Source organism: Camelus bactrianus, chromosome 7 (assembly GCF_048773025.1).
Source record: "Camelus bactrianus isolate YW-2024 breed Bactrian camel chromosome 7, ASM4877302v1, whole genome shotgun sequence".
In the NCBI taxonomy this organism is placed as follows: Eukaryota; Metazoa; Chordata; class Mammalia; order Artiodactyla; family Camelidae; genus Camelus; species Camelus bactrianus.
In genome coordinates, this window is record NC_133545.1 from 17,327,076 (window position 1) to 17,349,186 (window position 22,111).

The window sequence follows — 22,111 nt, forward strand, 5'->3', positions numbered from 1 at the left end:
ATTTCTTATTTTTTTTAATCTGGAATTTTTTTTCAGTGTGGAAAAGAACCTATCATTAACTGGGGTAGTAACAGACAATCAATATTTTTTTTTATTTTGATGACCAGAACACCACAGTATACCTTAAAACCCAGGTAACCACATTAGTCGACACTCACACACACTTATCAATTTTTTCTGCGCACACAAGGGACTCACTTTCCATTTCCCACTGGCAGGCAGAGATCATTCCTAATACCACAGGTTCCGCAAGTGTGCCGCTGCCTGGGGCACTCAGGCCAAAGCACAGAACACACCTGTCAGGAAGAAAGGCCCAGACAAAGCTGAAGTATCCGACTGTCTAGATTTCATCCTGCCATATCGTATTCCTCAGCCTGTTCATCCATAATCTGTTTTAGATGGGTTTCTCTCCCTTCTCATCATGGCAGCACTGTTTTGTCTGAAATTCAATCACAGATGAATTAGACTTTAGGAAAACAGTCCCATTCTACCTCTGTTGTCACATCAGCAACCCCAGACCCTGTGTTAATTTTGTTACAGCTTTTAGTTCTCGCATTTCCATGCAAAAATCACTTTCCCCTGGAGAATGCCAGTGATACTGGCAAGAAAGCACAAGAAGCTGCCACACAACTCAGTTGCCAATAACAACCAGCGAAACTCAACCCTCAGCAGACATTAGTAATCACAGGAAAACAGCCAGAACTTTAATCACAATTCTTTCAAAAACAGCCAGGGATTTCAAAATGTTGTTATTCTAGGATATGACCCTAATACAGTGCTTAATCAAAGCCTCTGCCAGTACAAGAATAACCTGCAGACTTTAATAAAAACCAATTTCATAAAAGTCAGTGTGTCAGCATCATGCTGGACCCAATTTAGCAAAACTCTAAGAAGTTTACATCTATACACATTCTATAGATAAAATTTGTTTATGATACTATATAGCACATCCATATATGGGACTGTGTATTTACATAAACACACACACGTGCGCACCCACATACACATTGCCATTTAGGCATGCGGTCACACACAATTAAGGTTATACAGTCAACAAAAGCACTGCAAAATGTCAACCTGTGTAATTGGTGACCAGCTGGATGCACAGGTGCAGGATCTGGATGGAATGGCCCGGGTGTCCCAGAGATGATCTGGAGGCTTTCTTCAAACTAGAAACTGGGGACAGAGCATTTTTGGTGCCAAGCCTCTGCTGGCAACAGACACAAGTCCCAGATGTTCACAAAGCCACAAAGCTTGAGTTAACTCTGTCACTAGCTCTATTTTTAGGCTACGTCCTGGTGACATGGCAAAGGTCATGATCATATCTCAAGATACAGCAGCTGCCACGAAGTCTACCGTAGCTAGAGAGAGAGCAGCAGAGCCGTTCTTTGTCATCAAGGAGAAAGAAGAAAAGCAGACACTGCTGGTCCATCCTGTCTGCTATACTCCCATTTATGGGGCTGTTCTCTTCTCCCCATCTAGGAGAGAATGGAGGGAAGTAGCAGGGAGTGGAGGGGCACGGGGAGGGAGAGAGGCTGTACTGAAATGTTCTGTATATTTACAAAGAGGGTTTCCACCAGGAAACATATATAATATATAATATGTATTATATTGATTATATAACATATTTTATACATGTATATATGTGTATATGTATAAAATAAGACATTATATATAATTTATGATGGTGGAATATAAATACAACAATTCAGAGTGATTTATAGCCTATTAGAAATGAAAGGAATGAGTTCATTCTTAATTCTTAAAAAACATATGCCCATACGCATACAGAAATACACATATGTATATACACACACAGTTACACACACACCTCCAAACATTTCCACAAACTGCTTTATATCACCAGATCTTTCTACCAATAAAAGGGGAGAAATTCCTCTGAATAGAAGCAATGTAACTAGGAGTGAATATCCCAGGCCAATAAACATCAAAATTAAGCATTTCAATTAAATTTTTAAAAATCTGAGTTTTTTTTTTAACCCCTGAAAGTGTTTTTTTCAAACACTCCAATCACAAAGGGGAGAGGTCTATGGAAAAAAAAAAAAAAGAAAGAAAGAAAGAAGGAAAAGAACATGTCAAATAAAATACTTCTTTATTAAAAAAAAAAAAAAAAGGCAGAAAAACAAGGGAGAGGTGAGGCAAGGCAAAGGAGTCTACATTTGTTGCATTTCTAGTCACCGTTACCAGGACAATCTTCAGGGGGTTACTCCCAGGATGAGTGATTCACAGCACACCTGCTTCCAAATGTATATTGACAATATTTAATTATATACTTTCTTGGCATCATCTTTGTGTAGTTGATGCTTCTACAGAAGCTAAGAAAAAGGCTATTTCACAAATGCCTGTTTCTATTTGACTAAAGATTTGAAATATTAAGAAAATAAGGCAACGATGCCTTAAGCTAAATCCTTCACTGGTTAGAGACAGAGATGCACTTCTGTCCCACAACAGGCTGTGGGGGAACAAAGGGAGAAGATGGCAAAGTTGTAAAGCTTCTTATTTTCTTCTGAATCAGACCGAATTTTTTCTTTTTTTTTTTTGCTTATGTTTCCTGAATTACGAATTCCTGAAACATCGGAGAGACCCATATGTAAATGCTGAAATATTTTGTAAGTGATTTTCTAATTATCCGCCTTTTTGGGGAAATTTACAAGACTGATTCTCTCCATTAGTGCAAATAATAGAGGGTACTCTGTACCTAGATGATTGGGCAAGTGGGAAACCACAGCACCCTCGTTTCACTGAAGAAGAAAATAGGTCGACACAAATCACAATACCTTACAGTAACATAGCTGCTAAATGTTCAAATTGCTTTCGCAATCATACTCTCATCTGATCCTCACAGTACTGTGTTATTGAAGCAATTGATGAGAAAATCAAGACACGAAAAGGTGCAGCACTCTGCGTAAGATCCCTACAGATGGCTAGCGGTTTAAAACAAATGGAAATGCTAGGCAATGGAAGAACATTCAAACATCTCAAAAGTCAAGGGACCTGTCTAGTTTCTGACATCCATTACATAATTAACTTATAGAGCGCTATTTAGGGAAAACAGGGTAAAGTTGGACATTAATTTGCACTTTGTAGAGTAAAATCGTACCACTTTCCCCCAAATATCTCATCACAGATAACAAAATAAATGAATAAATAAAAGGTAGGCTTTTGGACATAAAACATTCCACACAATTTCAACATTTAACCTGCACCAAATTATTTCCCCTTTAAGGTTTCTTAAACCTTAGATCACTCTTAGATCCTAAAATTCCTCTCTCAGTTTAGGCTGTGACAGTTCTGCCTCAGTGACATGTGGAATGGTCAGTATGACTGTCTTTGGTTTGAGGACAGCCTCTTCATCACTCACCAAGTCAACTTGTTGGAAAAACACTACTTATTACTTACATACAGCTAGGCATCACAGGAATTTTTTTTTTGATAAATACACTTTTAAAGACATTAAATTCTATTACATCTTTATGTAACCACACGAAATATGAATTCTGATAGGAAATTAGAATGCATTTATTCTTGTTTTAATATTTAATAGGAATAAAACACAAAACTGGCTTATTTTTGTTTGCTTAATAATTTATTTTGTATATTGTTTTTAAGATGTATATTTTACTACATTTGCTCAAATAGCCTTGCTCATCTATTATAGAAACACACTATGACATGAATTTTGGAAAAGTGAGGTACAGGAGTTGTGACAACTGGATGCAACAAAAAAAGAAGTGTCTCTTAAAGTCAATCCTTCAGTGTGTAGAAAACAGAACTGAAGAATCTCAAATCAGGAGGGATGTCTATAATTCAAGAGTTTCCAACTATAAAGATCTCCTCTGATTGTATAGATCTGACAACTGAACTTTATCTGCCATTCTTCTCAATCCAGATTACCAAAGATGGGCTGATTCCCATTTTATAATTACATACACATTAGTAATTCAGGGAGTAAGATGGCCTATGGCTTAAAGATTTCTAGCTGGATTATCTCTGGCTCTGAAGGTTATGCCTGCTGGGTAAGGATTACCAGAGTTAATTTCAGATAGTGAACTGGAGATATGAAGGTTAAAGAAGCAATGCCAGGGTCTACAACCAGAACAGTAAAGCAGCTTCTCCAATCCTGCCTTGACAAATCTCTCTTGCTGAGATGTTATTTATTCTCCTGCTTCCCTTGTAAAAACAAAATAAAACAGCAAAGTACCTACAGCACACAAGTGCTGTTTATAGTACTTTTTCTCTGCTGTGTTTCACAACAGATGAAGACTGAGAAGAATTATTAAGACTAAAACGAAAGACTTTCTTATGTTTTTGAATATTAAATCCCTTTGATTAATTTCTATTTAATTATTGGGTGGATCGTTCAAGGTCTCACTAGATAATCCCAAGTGTGTACTTTCCTGCATGCAATATAGTGGCCAAAGGGGAATGGTTTCCAAAGGCTTCTTAAGTTGCAAAGAGCTCAAGCCCAGATCTTGCCATGCTTTTGTTTGTCAAAGAATTCACCCAGCAGGTGAATTTCAGAGTTCGGAATGGGAAAAATACAACATCTGGGTAAGAGGTTCCACAGATTCAAATGATATTCTCAGGATACAACACACATCACTGCCACACGTCCATGTAACTGAATCCTCCTTGTTGCCACAGCACAAGGCAAATGAAAGCAAATGAACCAACTCTCAAATCTATATGCGTTAACTCCCCCAAAACCAAGTGCCACCTTTTATAACCTAACCAGCTGCCCATTCTGTCCAGAAGTGTACAGACCTAGAGGAACTCACTTCTGCAATTAAATAAGCCCCTTAAATTCATATCAGCAACTTTAGTCGGAAAAGAGGTATTTTTTAAACAAATAAAGTATTAAAAATGAAGGAAAAGAGGCAGTGTTGCTAGGAAGTATGACCACGTATGTATTTTTTAGCTATTATTAAAATGAAATTACATTAAAGTAGCTGAAAAGGGGGCCAAAAAGTGCTAGGTCTTCATATCCTTTTTATTTAGACCTCTTTATTTTATATGAAACAAAGAAAAGACAATGGCCAAAAAAAGTAATCTTTGTTACTACTTTACTTAATGGCTAAGAAATGATGGTTCACTCACACAGAAAACCGTAAATAAGCCAGCCAGAAACACTGAAACAAACAGCATTCTGCTTGTTTGGTTTTTTTTTTTTTTTTTTTTTTTTTTTTGGATGCTATTAAATATTTTAAAAGGGTGGAGTGGGGGAGGGCCAGGTAGAGGTGGGGAGAGAGAGAGAGAGAAGAAAATCATTCATCTTGTGTATGTGGTATTTAATTTCCTTTCTGGACTGAACCGAGGATCTGGGTCTCATGAATCTAAATGCTGCCACATGGCCCAGTTCCTAATGATTGGTCTATTACACTATAGCTGGATTTATTTGAACAATTAAATGGCTTGTCCAAAACAGAAGGCATACCTGCCTTCCTGTAGATAAAATACACCAATTCCCTTAGGGGATGAATACAGGGCAAGAATACAGAGAAGTGTGCCTAACAATGGTAAAAATGTCAGGAAACAGAAAATGTCAAATCCCCAAGGGAAAAGCCAACTCAAACTTCGGTGGGAGCTCAGGCACCAGTTTTTGGTGTGATGAAATTATAGTCTACAGTCTCCCCTAAGGGAAAACAAATGCTCGAACTAATCCAAGAGTAGTGTTTGGTGAATTTTCTTTTTCTCAAAGTTCAAAACAAAAGCAATAGCAACAATATAGCCTTCATGTCACTCCTGTCAGGAAATTTACCTCTTTCCAGGATAACTTTTCTATGGAAAAAAAAAAACTGAACCAGAAATGGGAGTTGCGCATTTCTGAGTTCCTCTTTCTGATTCCAATTTCCTGCCAGGTAGGCTGGAAGCTAAAGAAATCTGGAGGACAAATTTAACTGTTAGTTACATACTCAAGTCATCATCTGATTTTGCTGATGGGTTCCAACAATGATGCTAAAACTCGGACATTTTACTTGATTTTTGGTCAGTCTGACATGGAAACACCTTGTAAGAGACAAACGATTTAAAGTAAAATTGGCCGCAGGCTCTGCACCTTTCTCACGCCAGTCTAGTTCAGTTTCAGCATGAGCACTGGAGTTTCACTTAGTTCTCAGTTCAGGTAATTTCCCCTCGGAGGTCCCATTTCCATTATGAAACTCAAAGGCCCTGCCACCTTCATTCCAAGTCTCCAAAGAGCAATAAATAACGCCTGGTGGAGGCAACTAATCTTTATTCTTCTGGTTTCAATTGTGCAATCCTAAGCGTCTGGCCTAATAAAAATTAGATGAAACAAGTATTAAATATTTAATTTTCATGGAATGCCATCAACCTCCTCTTAGATAGGAAGACCTTGCATTTTCCACCACTTCCAGTTAGATGCCTTGTCAGGAGGATGTATTTTCACTGCAGTGAAAGTGGGGTGAGGAGAAAAAGAGTGACTTCAAATTAATCCCTCATTGCAGGAGCTCGTAATGGAGCTGAGGTCAGAGCTCAGGTCTGAACACATTTCTAGGCAAAGAACAACATGTCATAGACTAAGTACTAAGTGTTTGTCAAGTGCTTCAGGACTTCTAAAGAGAAAACTTCAGAGAGGTCTTCCCCACCCACCCCATCTAAAATTTCAATCTTCTCTCTTGATATTTCTTGTCTCCCTTTCTTTCTTTAATTTTTTTCCTTTGCATTTATCATTATTGGAACTTTGTTTCTTATTTCTTATTTTTTTTATGGAGGTACTGGGGATTGAACCCAGGATCTCATGCATGCTAAGCATGCACCCTACTGCTGAGCTACACCCTCCCCCTAGAACTTTATTTCTTACCCTGTTTATCATCCATCTCTTCCACAATGGAAAGGATTTTTGTCCATTTTGTTCACTACTGCATCTCCACTGCCAAGAGTAGTGCCAAAACTGTTTGTTGAATGAATAAATATGTGAATGAATTAGATGTCCCAGAGGGATAAAGATCAGAAATACTATCTACTATGGTTCACATCCATTTTTATTAATTTAACCCACACAATGGCTTATTTTACAAATAAGGAATCTGAAATTCAAAAAGTTCTTCAAAGTTACACAGGTAAGAGGAGCCGCCCAAGGATTTACACAAAGCTCTTTGTTTATTCAGCATCACACAGCCTCCTCTTTAATGAGGAGACTTGAACTGTTGTGTTGGGCCTTTGAATGAGTGAGGAGTGAAGGTAATGGAAACAGCCCAAGAAAAGGCACAAATGAAAATTCAGGAAGATCAAATATTACAGAATGGCAAAAATCTAAAATTTGCGCTGAGATTTACATCCGGAAAGATAAATTAGAGATAGACTTTGCAGGGCCTTAAATGTCAGGACCTGTATTTAAACAAAAGAACACTTTCAAAAAAACTTCATTTTTCTTCAACAGTAGAGCTTTTCTCTGTCTTTTGAGAGAAAACCCTAGAGACAAGAAGGTAGCTTAAAAGAAAACTGCAGTAGACTAAAAGCAAAGGCCTGAAAAACAATGATGATGGGGGGGGGGGGGAATGCCAGATTTGAAAAGTATTGCAAAAGAAAAAAGCAAAAGAACTTGGTAACAGATTAGGCCAAGATAACTGCCAGAGAGGACTCGCAATTCTGGATTCCAGCTACAGTGACAACGCTGCTGTTTTGAGAGAACAAGGAGATTTAGAAGAAAAGGATTCTGAGCAGAGATGACAACTATGACTTCAGTTAAGTGTCGAGGCCCCCAAGGTTCTGTTCTCCAATTCTTTGTTCTTCTTCGCTCCCTGAATGAGCAAATATACAATCATGGTATCAACTACCACCTGAATACTAATTAAACCTAAATACATGTATGGTTCTGTACTTTCTCCCAAGTTCCAGACTTCACCTGAATACCTCCTACATTTCAAAGTCAACAGTCTGAACTCCTCATCTCTATATCCTCCTCTTCTTCCCTCAAAGCTAGACCCTCCATTGCCCGGTTTCCCATGTCAGTACTCATCTCACCTTTCTCCCTGCATATTCTCCTTCCTCCACCCAATCAGTCAGAGGGACTGAAGAAGTATGTTCAAGTTCACTTTATACCTTTCTGCATTATTTGAATCTCTACAATAAGTATACATAACTCCCATAACTTAAAACCCATAGATTCAACAGAAAATAGCACATGTTGGTGAAGGTGTGGAGAAATCAGAACCTGTGTGTGCTACTCATAGGAATGTAAAACGAAAACAGCATGGTGATTCCTCAAAAAATTCAAAACAGAATTACCATATGACCCCGTAATTCCACTTCTGGGAATATATTCTAAAGAACTGAAAGCAGAGTCTTGAAGAGATGTATGTACACCCATGCTTATAGCAGCATTATTCACCACATCCCCATATTATTACTTATATAGCTAAAGCAGGAAGCAACTCAAATATCCATCAGATGGATGAATGGGTCAACAAAATGTGGTGTGTATATATATGCAATGGACTATTATGCAGGCTTAAAAAGGGGAAAGAGTTCTGACACATGCTACGTGAATGAAACGTGAGGACATTATGCTAAGTGAAATAAGCCAGTAACAAAAACACAAGCATCATAATATTCCACTTATAAAATGTAACTAGACTAGTCAAATTCACAGAGACAGAAGGTAGAATGGTGGTTGCCAGGGGCAGGGAAAGGGTGTAATGGGATGTTACTGTTCAATAAGTACAGAGTTTCAGTTAGGGACAATCAAAAAATTCTAGAGATGGACGGTGGGGAATGTACTTAGTAACACTGCACTACAAACTGGTTAAGATGGTAAATTTTATGTGTATTTTACCACAAATAAAAATTTAAAAATTTAAAAATAAATTCAATGAAGCATTTCAATAAACTCCTACTACATAACAATGATAAATAGTAGTGCTTTAAAAAGAGCACTTAAGCACCAAAAGATATTCACACTATGTCTGTTCCTTACTCTATACTCAAGAATGGTCTTTCCTTATCAAAAGAAATGATGCATTACAAGAATAAACAAATTATTTACTCATGTCAGGTGCTACATTTTCATTTCAGAAACAAAAAGCCAATATATTACACTCTATGCTAAAGTATCCCTTCACTGTTATCAAGTTTAAGTAAAACTCTTTATGGATGGCTGGAGACCTAAAAGTGAAGTATCAGTATACCATTAATATTTTAATTGAATCCATGAATATTCATTGCCATTTATTTCTTTAAAGAACAAGAAAATATAACTAAATTATTCTAATATGCAAATTTCAGTCCCTATAAGACATCTTACCTTCATCTGCATTACAAAAACCAATGCATTTTGGGCCCATTCATTATGTATGTAATCCTAGAGTTTTATAGGTTAATATGAGCTATTGAACATAAGCAGCATTTTCTCAGATGGGGGCACAGTAATTGTGGTGTTCCAAAGCCATTCTGCGCTAGCCATCTGAAAGAGTTGTATTTTAGTTTTTCATGATTCCAAACTAATTTCAACACCACCCCCAACACCTATTCTTCACTACAAGCCCAAGAGAATATGAAGAATGCAATGTTGTTAAAGACTTGTTTCTTTGCTTTTTCTTTCAATGAACTGAAAAACTCTAGCTCTAACACTGCAATGAATGTTAAGAACTCTGACAACTACGCCAACTGTTTTATAAAACTAATAGTTCATCACTTCACTTTTCCATTATAAAAAATGTATGCAAATTGACCTTTAATTGCCAAAAGTAAAGCAACACATCTTGATGCAACAGTACAAATAATCTATTAATTCAAGGAGCTATCCGAAGTATATCACCATAACAGGATTAGACGTATTTTAAATCATGTTGTGATTTCAAGTAAGCCATGATGATAAGAAATACAATAGCTATGAGAAATTCTAATCCTCACTGATTTTGAGATATAAAAATACATCTTAAGTTCAAAAATCATGACTGGAGAATAAGATTTTTAGTTGCCCAATAAATAATGAGGAACGTGGGTACTAGATTAAAGGTTCTGTAGCATTATATAAAGTAAGAAGAGCTCTTTCTAAGGACTAAGACTGGCTAGATAAATCATGAAAACCCCACTAAGTATCTGAGGAGAGGTGAAACTGAGTTCAAAGGGAGAAATATGGCCAAGGTGGGGGGATATAGAACATGGGCTTCCTTTCCTTTGAATCCCATGTGACAATCCCACTACAAAAGATAAATACTACCATTTCAAAAATTAAGACAATATAAGAATAACAACATGAAATGTATATGCTGAGTTGGGAAAATCAGCATCTACCTATTGAGAGGTTATGAAAGGAACACCTGTACTGTTCTGAAAATCTGTGATCACCACCATGCTGATTTGTCTCCGATCAGGAACATGTATTTTCACAATGTGACTGTGCTGGTATTTACCCACGTGGTAATATCCTTCCAAATAAACCAGATGGATCCATTTTAGTTTCTTTTTTTATTTTAACATTTTCTGGGGGGAAGTTAGAAAAATTGCATATGCAAAAAAAAAAAAAACCCTACTAGTTTCATTCAATCAATAATATGATTTTTATATATAAGGCCCCTAGGTAATAAATTTGAACTCCACTGTTCTATTATTAAAACATAATGAAAACACTGATAATAACTGCTAGACTGAAACAGCATCCTCCTGACGTTTACAGGCAACTCAGACTGAGAATGACAGGAGGCAGCATGACTAGAAGCAAGAGCACTAACTGGAAACAAGATCTGGGTTCCTCCGCAGACTCTGTGATTTGAAATGTGCAACCTTTAGCAAGACACTTAACTCTGGGGGCCTCAGTTATCTCTTCTACAACAATTCTATAACAAAAACTAGACTTGATCCAAGAGAACTTCTAACTTTATAATAATCATTGGAACAATCTGTAGGAACAGTCATCTTAAGAACAGTTATCATAAGGAAGAGAATGAAAATGCTTATGGTGGTGATCCTGGAATTCACAAGGTAGCATTTTTATAGTTCAAAATTTTCATAAAGAAAAATATTATTAAAGAGGAAAGACTGACAAATACAAGTTTCTTACTTCATCATGTATTTGCTAGCTTCCTAAACTCTGATGAATGCATTGAGTGAATATTTAAAGATGGGTGGAGGTAACACATTCTACTTTTCTAATTAAAGTATTATCCAAACTTTAACAAAGGTGTGTCTCAGCTGCATCATCTGTATAATTTATTCTTTTGGATTATGTGTCTTTAGATCGTGAAAGAGACTGCCAAGTCCAAGCTTCTGTGCCTACAAGTATGTAAGCATCTTCTTCCATTTGTTAATAAATGAAAATATATATCCAACCCTGTGCATATTAACTCTTTCACTCATGTGCACACATGCACATAAATAGTGAACAGAACAACCAGAAAGCAAAAACAAATTAAGTTAACTTATCTTAGCATCTTTTTTATAAGCAGAAATAAATGTCCATTATTATCACAATAATTAGGTACAATGCCAACAATCACAAATGCTCAATTAATAATTACCACAACTATGGATGTTTTAAAGGTCATCATCTCATTTGTCATCACTGAAGTTAAACGGAGGAATTAATCTGCCCTAAATCTCAAGGACTTCAGTAAAGACGTGCTGTGTGAGGGAAGGGCTCTAAAGGGACAGGTCCCACAGTCACCTCCTACACTGGAGTCCAGCATCCTGGCTCTGTGTTGGTCATCAGCCTTCATTTAGATGGTTTCACAGGTTCCTCTCACTTCTCACTTCTGCATGTTTATTTTTCTACTGGGACTGTGTAAGATCATCTCTAATGTTACCTGGGTGGTGACTGTTCATCCTCAGGAAACCATCTTGAAGGATCTGGGATTATTGGGATCCCCTCCTTTGCTCATTTTGACTTTGCTGGCTGTTACTAAATTAGCTAATGTAAGAGAATGTTTTAAATCATTCAAGCTCAGTGAACAGATGCCCCCTGTAAATGGGTTAAATGAGTCGAGTTTTTAAAAAGGCATAGTAATATACTACATAATGGTAATTTGACTGTGACGGAGACAACAGATTAAAATGGAAGAGCCAAGCCAACCAATCACTTTTCTTAAGGTGTGATCTGCCAATTATCTCAACCAACACAGATCCTAATATTATCATTCTAGGCCATATGTGTAATTCTCGGGCAAAAAATAAATCTTTTAACAAGTCTGTAAGAACTGTTGGCACCCATTCATGCCAGCCTGCACTAACATCTTGAGAATTTTCTCTATTCCAAAAAAAAAAAAAACCAGATAATGAGGGGGGAGAAGAGGTGGGAGAGAACCTAGCCATAAACGTGGGTTTAGTTAAAGGTTTAAAAAAGATGGAAAGATCCAAGTGATTCTTTTTTCAATTTGCTAATAGATAATAAGAAAAACCCTGGCAGCGTTCACCACTCACACGCTGAAGGAGTGTGCGCAGGTCCAGAACACTCTCAACATTCACTGCGCCCATCTGCCAGCAACACAGTCACCGAACAGAACGGGCAATTACCAAAGCCCTTTTCAGATATCATCTGTCAACCACATCTAGTATCCCTGCCAAAAGAAATCAGAATTGAGGAGTGCAAAAACAGACTGGCCTTATGGGAACAAGGAGAGGTTCATCTAGGATGGACCTGGAGGTGAAGAAAGGGAAGGGGAAAATGAGAGGACTGGTATACCCACTTACCCCACTTACCAGAGTATGTCTGAATTGTACACCACTGCGCATCAGAGGACCACCAGGATATAAACCTACTTTGCTCTACTGCGCTTAGTACAACTTTCAATTCAGGAAAAGTGTCTACTCATTCCCAGAACTGGTTCTCTGCGACACTGAACATACTGGATACACCCCTCTCTATAGGTAGTCCATTCCTGCAGCCTACCACCAAAGCAGTCCAATTTTTAAATCAAGGAATTTATCAATTCATTAAATATTTAGTGCTTTCTTTTTTCTTTTTTTTTTTTTCAAACAGGGTTCGTTCACTTTATTTTTTGCATGTAAAACCATGCAGTGGCCACAGCTGGAGCCTAGGTCCTCTGCACGGAAACTCTGGTGTGGGTCTTTACAAGATGGTCAGTGAATAGTAAGTGTTTTCAGCATAAGCAGTACTGTATGTGCTGTGGCTCCACAATTATTTTTTAAGGTGAATAAAAGGTCTTTTTAAAGTTAAGACTGTACTACTAATCAACACTTCTCTGGTCCAGTTTGTGATAGAGCTTTCCAGTTGCAACATAAATAATGTGCCCTGAGGAATGAGATACATAGAATGGATCAGAATTAGTAGAGAGAACAGTAGGTATATAATAATGCAGGTGTGAGGTGACAAAGACAAGGTGGTAACAGTGAGACCACAAAAGATAAATCTAAATGAAAGAGAACATGACAAAGTTTGGTGACAGGTTAGACCTAGGAGGTAAAAGAAATGTAGTACCTCCAAAAGTACATATGATGAATATATACTAACTTCTTTTGGCGGAGGGGAATAACTTTGAAACCATTTTAGCTAAGAATTAAGAATTAAGTACATCTCTTTCTTTTCAACAAATGTGTACAATTATTTGACTACTGGTGAGCACTTCACCAACACAGGTAACATAAGGACACGCTGAACCACCAGGCCATCTGTCTCATGACTAGTACCATTTTTCTCATAATACTCCTACTAACAACTTGCTTCTAACAGATTTGTCATCACTACTTAAGAGAAAAGATAATATTTTAACTTGTAAGAGGTTCCACATCTTCATCAAAAAGCATCTCTGCAGGTGCCATCTTTTCAGATGCACAAGGGTGCAAAGGGCAGAGGCAATGTTCTTGTGACTAGAGAGCAGCCAGCATGAGACACAAGTACAACAACATTAACAAGAGGGAGGAGGTGTACACTGCAGAGAAGCAATGGTTATGGCAGTCATGGGCTTCATCTTTCATGTGTGTGAAGAGCAGACATTTCAGGATAAAGGCAAGTAGCAGTTGTGGCAGGTCGGCAGCCCCGTTAGAAACACTGACCGACTGACACATAGAAAAAGGCCTGACCTTAATTATCCTTAAAAAAATAAAAACAAAAAACACGCTGCTTTACTTAGTACTAAAATCAGGGCAATCGACAAATATTTTTATTCAGCATCTCTAAGTGAGAGTAGCAACAAGTTTATTTTAAAATGCCTGCTCTCAAGAAGCTTACAATCTAATTCAAAGTCTTACTAGACTCTAGACTGAGTCAAATTCTCTCCCTAAATATATCTTTAAAAGCATATATGTGTATTAGTACATGTGTATATAAATATTTAAATAATTATATGTAATTTTGCATATGTAAAAACTATAAGTATCATATATGACAGTACATAATTATATATGTACATATACGCATACATGCACACACGTGCGCACATGCACACACACTGTGGCGCATTCAAGAGCCAGAGCTATCTCTTCATGTACTACTTTCTACTTATTCATGGTAGGTACTGGTTATAAAAAAATAGTATCATCAACCACCCGAACTACTAATAAGTGCAATAGTTTATTAGAAGTCTTACCTAATAACTTATGATACTAAGAACTTTGAGGGGGTGGGTTAGCTCAGGGGTAGAGTGTGTGGTTAGCATGTACGAGGTCCTGGGTTCAATCCCCAGTACCTCTATTTTAAAAAAGTACTTTGAAAATACAAAATGTCTTCTATGCACTAAATTTATAACTAAAGTAATTATAACATGTAATCAAAGGTATTTTAAAATTTGATAAGAACATCTTCCCACAGCAAAAGTAAAGTCTCCAGCATCTTTAATCCCTACTTAACATAGGCACATACAACCCTGACGGCTACAAATCAAAACCCCAGGCTGGCACTTAAAAGGCCTGGCTCTGAGTCCATGAAGTTCTAGAGGGTTGTGTACTTTGGGGTGCGTTACTACATCTTCCTGGGGCTCTAGTTCCCCAGTTATTAGAGGTGCCTGTGGTGATTCCTCAACTGGATGGGCCCAGGTAGAAGACCAGAGGTGAAGACTTGTGGAGGCTGATGGGGAGACGAAGCACCACCCCATCCACACTATCTGACACTGAAACTGGTCCTTCCACTTTTCTAAGTAGCCCCAGGGCTTTTATGACTGGTGCTCCCCTCCCGAAAAAAGTTCCTATTTTTCTCTGTCCGTAACTAGTCATTTCCCTCTCCAGATCTGTTTGCAGACACTAAAAATGAGGTTCTTTCCAGCTCTAACATTCTATGTAAACTTTTGAGTATTACATACATCATAGACTAGTACTGGCTTTCTTAATCAGAAACTGTAAAATCAACACATTAACTATATTCCAGCTTTAATGTTCATATATTATCACAGCCATGTATGACCACGCTCCTTTGTTTCCAGAATTAGCATAGTTTCAAATTACCTATTTATAATAAGTGCTTTATGATATGGTCATATCCTTAAATATTACTTCATAACGTGCCTACATAGTAAGTGGAAGATACCTAACTGCAAATTTTAAAAGTAATAGACTTTCCCTAAAACATTCCCCATCTTCACAGCGAGGACATGAGTCTATTAAGTGGAAAATTTCTAGTAGTTAGAGTAGGAGGCTGAGTCACAAGCCATTTTAAGTCACTATAGATCTTATTCAGGTATCAGCATTCTTGGGTTACTCCTCAGCAATCAAAAGCATGGTGTTTCAGCGGGACGGCACTTACAGATGTCCCAAATGCTTCCCTAGAATGCCAACAGCTATTCGAATCAGTAATATGTTTTCCCCAAAGTTCATTATTTTACTTTCCTAAAGTGATTTTTGTTATGCCAGAAGGAATTCCTTTTATCTATTATTTGTTTGTACTTCCTTTATTCTGCTGTAACTTTTCAAAGGCTAGAAATCTTATATACACACACAGAAACTATCAATTCTTTTTGTTTATGTTGTTCAAAGAAAAACGATTATCTAAGCAACTTGGCTGTTTATTATTCTTGATTTATTGCTGTTTTTATTTTGAGCAAGCTTGTACAAGCTTTTTCCCTAAGCCTATTGATTTTTCAGTTCCAGTCATCTTTTCCAGGCAGGTTCGTGTTTGAGCCTATTCAATTATTCACTGCTATGATTCAGATTTCCTGTTTGCATCACTGCAAATTTGGAACAGAATTTTAGACAGCATTCTAAACAAGAATTTAGGCTGTAATGATGGGGAAACAAGAGAAAATAGACTTGAATGTTGTGTTAAAGTACCTCAAAGCACAAATAAGAGTGGCCATTCAAATAACTGTCTGGTTTCTTTAACATCTGCTGACGTATTCTTCGTTAGTAAATACTAGTGCCTTTTCCATTAGAGTCTCTCCATCACCTTCCAGTTTATTTTTCAACCAATGACTCAGTAACAAAGAAAATCTCCACATCTACTTTTTCAGTGAATCCTAATTTTTCATTAAATTTCCTTTTAAAAGCATTAATTTTTATTAGTAATTTCCACACTCACTGGCTCCCTTCTGTCTGGAGACATTTTGTCTCTATGGACCATCAAAGGGCTTATCTGGTCACTACTCTGATTCACACTGGTCTCTTGTCAACCATTACATGACCTAGCGCCATACAAGTTATCACCAAATAATCATTTTTTAAAATATTGTCCCTTAATCCTTTACATATTTAACTAGAATCTTCTGTAAGTTACTTAAACGCGGAGTCCTGAAACAACCCTCAATTCCACCATCTGGGCAAGAAATGCCACCTAGGAGACTCAACAGGATAACGACTGGAAAATGTGAAGATACTAGTACTTAAATTAGCTTCTCAAAACAGTTTCAGATTAAATCACTTTAAACATTAGCTATCATAGTCTTACTTCTTTTAAATGCCTATTTAAAGGTGGCTTATGCTGGGCAATTTTGCTTTGGTTATTAACAAGTCTTTGTCTTTCTAAATCTTGCTCCCAACATCTAAGTGGAATCACTTCACATTCCACATGAAAATCACTCATCAAAATGATGTTGAAGAGTGAGTCAAAGTCCTAGTTTCATCACTTCCCAGACAGGAGACCATGGCTATATAACAGCTATGTGCTCCAGCTTCATGCAGGACACAGACCATCCTTCTCATCAGGTGGCCCAAGTACCATCTCATCTGAGTGGATGTTTATTTAAAATGTAGATTTTGGGGGCCCAGATACCAAACCACCAAATCAAAATCCTGAGAGTGGAGATCAGGAACCTATACTTTTACCAAGTATCATTTGGGTGCACTGAAAATGGAGAACTGCTATGGCAAAGGAGCAATATGTGCTGGGGAAAAAAAGCAATAAAGCAAGTCAGAAAATCCGACTGTCGACCACACTTCTGCCACCAAATCGGCTTGTATACTCAGAAAAAAAACACTTTCGGTTTTACCGACCTAAACTGTGAAATGTGACTCAACTGGATGATCACTAACTGCTGAGGCTGTAAGACCTCAGACTCCCAATCCTCAGTCCTAAGAGACCTGACAACCCTTACTACACACAGTATTGTAAGTCTGCAGAGGCCCTAAATGCATGAGGTCAAGACTCACACAGCGCCACCCATTATACATTATACACTGGCACTAGTAACTTGACTCTCACATACTCAAACTGACCTGCCAAATATCTCCACTTAATCCACAGAGGATTATTCAGCTAATTCAGATTCAGCAGCACTATGCCATCCTGGTACAGAAGGAGTTAAGCAACCATTCGATATTTTATTTCGTTTTGTCATTATCTTATAAAAATTAGTGATGGAAAGAGAAAGAGGAGTGTGTACACTGGTGATTAGCCTAGGTCTCTTAAACAAATTCCAGTTGAGATACATATGTAAAACTTTAGTTGTGCAAATGTACAGAATCTCTAGCAGCTGCCACACATTTACTGAGAGAAGCCTGGAAACCCAAGGATTCAATTATAAAGGAAAAGAACAATATTAAATTTTCATGCAGGAAATGCAGAATACTGTCAAAAATTAAAGAATTATTAGATATTTTATAATTATTTTGGCTCTCTAGGAACAAAATTTAATGCCCTACTATAATATCTGTGTGTATACATATATATGCACATATACATGTATTTTTTTTAATATAATCCTCATACACTTTTGAGTTTTCTTCCCCCAATACTGAATTTTCTACATTCTTTACTCTCTTACTAACACTGGGTTAATGTATGCTTAACTATAAAACTGTATGTCTCTACTTTGCTTTGAAAACAACTTGATATCGTTTCCAGTTGAAAATAACCACAAACTGGTACCTGACATCACATTTCATTCACTTTTCTGAAGCTTGTCAGTTTACACATTTATTCTTCCTTTCAAAATCTGAGCTGTTCTTGTATCATTTATGCCCTTTGGACATACCTCACCATCTTTGTTGTCCCCTTCATTCAAGTCCTATAACGTGACTTTAAACTCACTGCTTACCTTCATCAATTATACCATGTGTTACACATTTCTTCACATGATTAAGCTGCCCCACCTCACAATTTATTCTGTCACCTTTCTAGTTATCCAAGGCTCTAGTGTAGTGGTACTTTGGCCTTTTAAAAAATGCTTTATTAATTATTCTTGGTTCATAAAGGGAGTCCCAAAATCATAAAGTTGGTATGGTATTGTTCTTACACTATCATCCTCTCCATCTTAAAAGCTGGCTGTCTCAAGTTAGTTTCCCTAGTTCTCTTTATTATTTTTTCCCTAATAAAAAAAAAAATGTAACACTAGGGATACCAGACTTACAAATGTGAATCGTATCTTCAATCTACTCACACCTTACAGTCAACATTCTTGTAACTCAGACTGCACCTGCTTTTGTAAATCAATTTTTCAATGAGCATCTTATAAATCTAAATTGTTTTAAGGTACTAATCACTTCAAAAATTAGTATGGTCATACTTCCTTATTGTGAATCCTGTCCTTCCTTATACACAGAAAGAATTAACCTTTTTTTTTTTTCATCAAACATCACTACCATTGTACCTATAATGCTTTTTCATGTGTAATTTGTTTTGGAAATCCTATCCACCCTACTAAGTGATAAGATGTCCTATAAAAGAGTATCCAGCAAAGTTCTTTGCACATAAATGGTACTCAAAACAGAATTAGTTCAATTAGTGAGGTCCTAAATAAAGCAAAGTCAAAGCAGAAGTCAAATGATCTTCTCACAATTTATATTTAGATAATTTCCAAATGGATTAAAAATTTTAATGCAAAAAAATTGTAAAAGTAATAAAAATCATGAGGAAAGTCCTTATATTATAACCATATAGTGTATATATGTAAAATTTATATTGTACATTATCATATATAATATAAAGTCCTTCTATTGTAAGCCAAAAGAAGCCTTTTCAACTGTGTCACAAAAAAAGACTGGTAAAATAAAGGCTTGTTATTTTTCACAATATAAAAATCAAAGATTTCTGATGGCAAACCCGATGGTAAGGAAGGCCAAAAGATAAATGAAAAAATTTGAAACTCGTATCTCAAAGTGCTAAATAACCTGATAAGGAATTTCTAGAAATCAATAAAAAAGGGAACAGATGAGGCAATTAAAAATTATTCAAAATAAAATGGCAGATCACAAAAAAGAAACCCAAAAGGTTCTTAAATGCATGGAAAAAAATTGTTGAACTTCACACAAAAAAGTCTAATTCAAACTAAAATGAAACACTATTTTTTACATATCAGAATTGAAATGAGTCAAGAGTTTGGTAATACAATGTGCTGATGAGAAGGGAAGGAAACAGTCTCAAATACAGCTTGGCCAAAGTGTAAGTCGGCCACTGCCACAACTAACTGGCATACTGCCACTCTGGTGAGCAGTAGGGCAGTGTCCTTCAAACTCACAAATCTACATACCACTTGACCTACAAACTCCACTTCCAGGAAGTTATCTTTCAGATACAGTCACACATGCATGAAAGTCACACAACATCCATGTTGAAGCTCTGCTTATGATAGCAAAGGACCAGAAACAAGTTGAATGCTCATTAATAGGGGAGTAGTTACATAAATTATAGTACCTCAATACAATGAAATATTCTCTCACCATAAAAAAGAATGAAGGAAGAAAACTCCATGATATATTCAATGAAAAAAACAATGTCCAGAACACTATTTATAGTGTGCTATCATTTGTGTAAAATGAGAGAAAATAATATACATATATTTGCTTATTTATACAAAAACTATCTTTGAGACAAAACACATGAAACTAATGATATCATCACCTGTGGGAAAGGTAACAGGGCAGCTGGTGTTAGAAGTTGCAGGCAGGTGTTTACCATCTATGTTTTTAAACTCTGGAATTCTGAGGCAGACAAATGTACTACTACCTATTTATGTTTACTTTTTAAAAATAGAAGTTTTTTTTTTTAAGGTAGCATCAAAAGGTTAAAAGGAAAAAGGAAAATAAGTCAAATGACTTTATTCTCACATTAGTACTATTAAAAACATGCACAAATGTGTAAAAACCTTTCCATTTTTTTTTGACATCCTGTGTGATTTTATACATGTGCCCAGGTTTGTTGTTTAAAATACTCTTAAATTTTAGTCTAACATTATCCATAAACACATAATCTTCCAATATAACAAGATCACCTACAGCTAACTATAAAATCTTTAAAATATAGTTTATGCAAAGTATTTGCCAATGGCAGTCATCCTTCATTCTTTCCATAAGTACTTACTGAGTACCTATTATGTACATGCCACTGTTCTAGATCGTAGGGATAAAACAGAGAAGAAAACAAAGATACTTCTTGCACTTGGGCAGCTAATCTAATGGAAAATAAACCAACTAACTTAACTTTAAATATGCATCTTTAATCAATGCACATTGATTATGCATCATCAATCAATGATGTTTCTTGGTCCAAAAGAAAAACAAGCCAACTTGATTCAGAGGATTAATTAACAATAGCTTAAGAATTTATCTACCTAGAGTGATTTGAGTTAACCTTAATCTTATTTTAGCCAACATTTGCTTACTACACACTAAGCCATGCTGTTCTCTCATCTATCATGTTCACAACCACCCTATGAGATGGGTACTATTATTATGTCCACTATACAGATGAGAAAACTGAATCTTGGGTGGGTTAAATAACTGTCTAATTCTAAAGGTCATAAAATAACTACTCTCACATACCGCCTCAGGTTTGACTCATTTCTGGTCTCTGACTTAGACAGAAAATATATAGTACAGACAAGTTTAAAAGTTTGGCCCTTGGCCCTCTCACTCCAAACCCAAAATATAATTCCTGGCATTAAAAGGTTCTAAATCTGAAATTCATGAAGATATGGCTAAATTAAAATCATGCTAAAAAATGGAATCTATTATCTTCACTTCATTTAGGCCAATTCATTTACATACCTTCATAAATGATAGAGACTTCATATTCCTTATTTTTAAAAAAATTATACCACATATATATATGGCCCCCATTGAATTTTCACTATTTAGATAGTAACATGACTGTATTCTATCTCTGACATCCCCTGAACTTACAGGGAACTTTATCTACATATTGTGCTACAGTTATTTGAAAACAATTACTATCACAGTCCTCAGTTCCACCCAGACCAGATATGGAGAGGTTCTCAAAGTGTGGCCCTGAACCAGTAGCAGCTGCATCACCACAAGCAAACCTATTTAACATGCAAATTCCTGGACTCCACACAGACTAGAGTTGCCAGATTCAGCAAAATCAAAACAATAAATAAGATGCCCAGTTAAACTCAAATTTCAGATAAACAATGAATTTCTTTTTTTTTAGTGTAAGTATGTTTCAAATACTGCATGGGACATAATTAAGTATTAGCTGCTGTTTATCTGAAACTCAAATTTAACTGGGCATCTAAATTTTATCTGGCAACTCTGCACCAGAATGTCAATCCAGTCAAAAATTCTGAAGGTGGACCCTAGCAATCAGTTTCAAAACATCCTTAAGGATACATGCTTAAAGTTTGAGAACCACTGACTCAGACTTTAACTCCTTCCTGAGCCATTTCTAACCAAGTCTGTGTCTAACGAAGTTAATTCCTTTGAGCGTATAGCATCTCAAACAGTCAACATATTTACTGAATACTCACTATGGCCCAGGCACCAGTTTAAGTATTTATTCTCCATGGATTTTCTCTTT

General features: G+C 36.5%; 1 protein-coding gene across 5 annotated transcripts in view; it reads right to left on the bottom strand.

The window, feature by feature from the left end:
- EXOC4 (exocyst complex component 4) overlaps window positions 1-22,111 on the bottom strand; it is a 698,015-nt gene that overhangs the window by 414,955 nt on the left and 260,949 nt on the right. For 2 of the 5 annotated variants that reach the window (XM_074367038.1, XM_074367039.1), the window contains exon 10: window positions 10,302-10,409. The exons of 2 other annotated variants lie outside the window; for them this stretch is intronic. In XM_074367038.1, coding sequence (XP_074223139.1) covers window positions 10,302-10,409 — 108 coding nt within the window. Of the gene's footprint in view, window positions 1-404; window positions 440-1,077; window positions 1,177-10,301; window positions 10,410-22,111 lie in introns of those variants that run through there. One more of the 5 variants, XM_074367040.1, reaches the window with a different exon arrangement.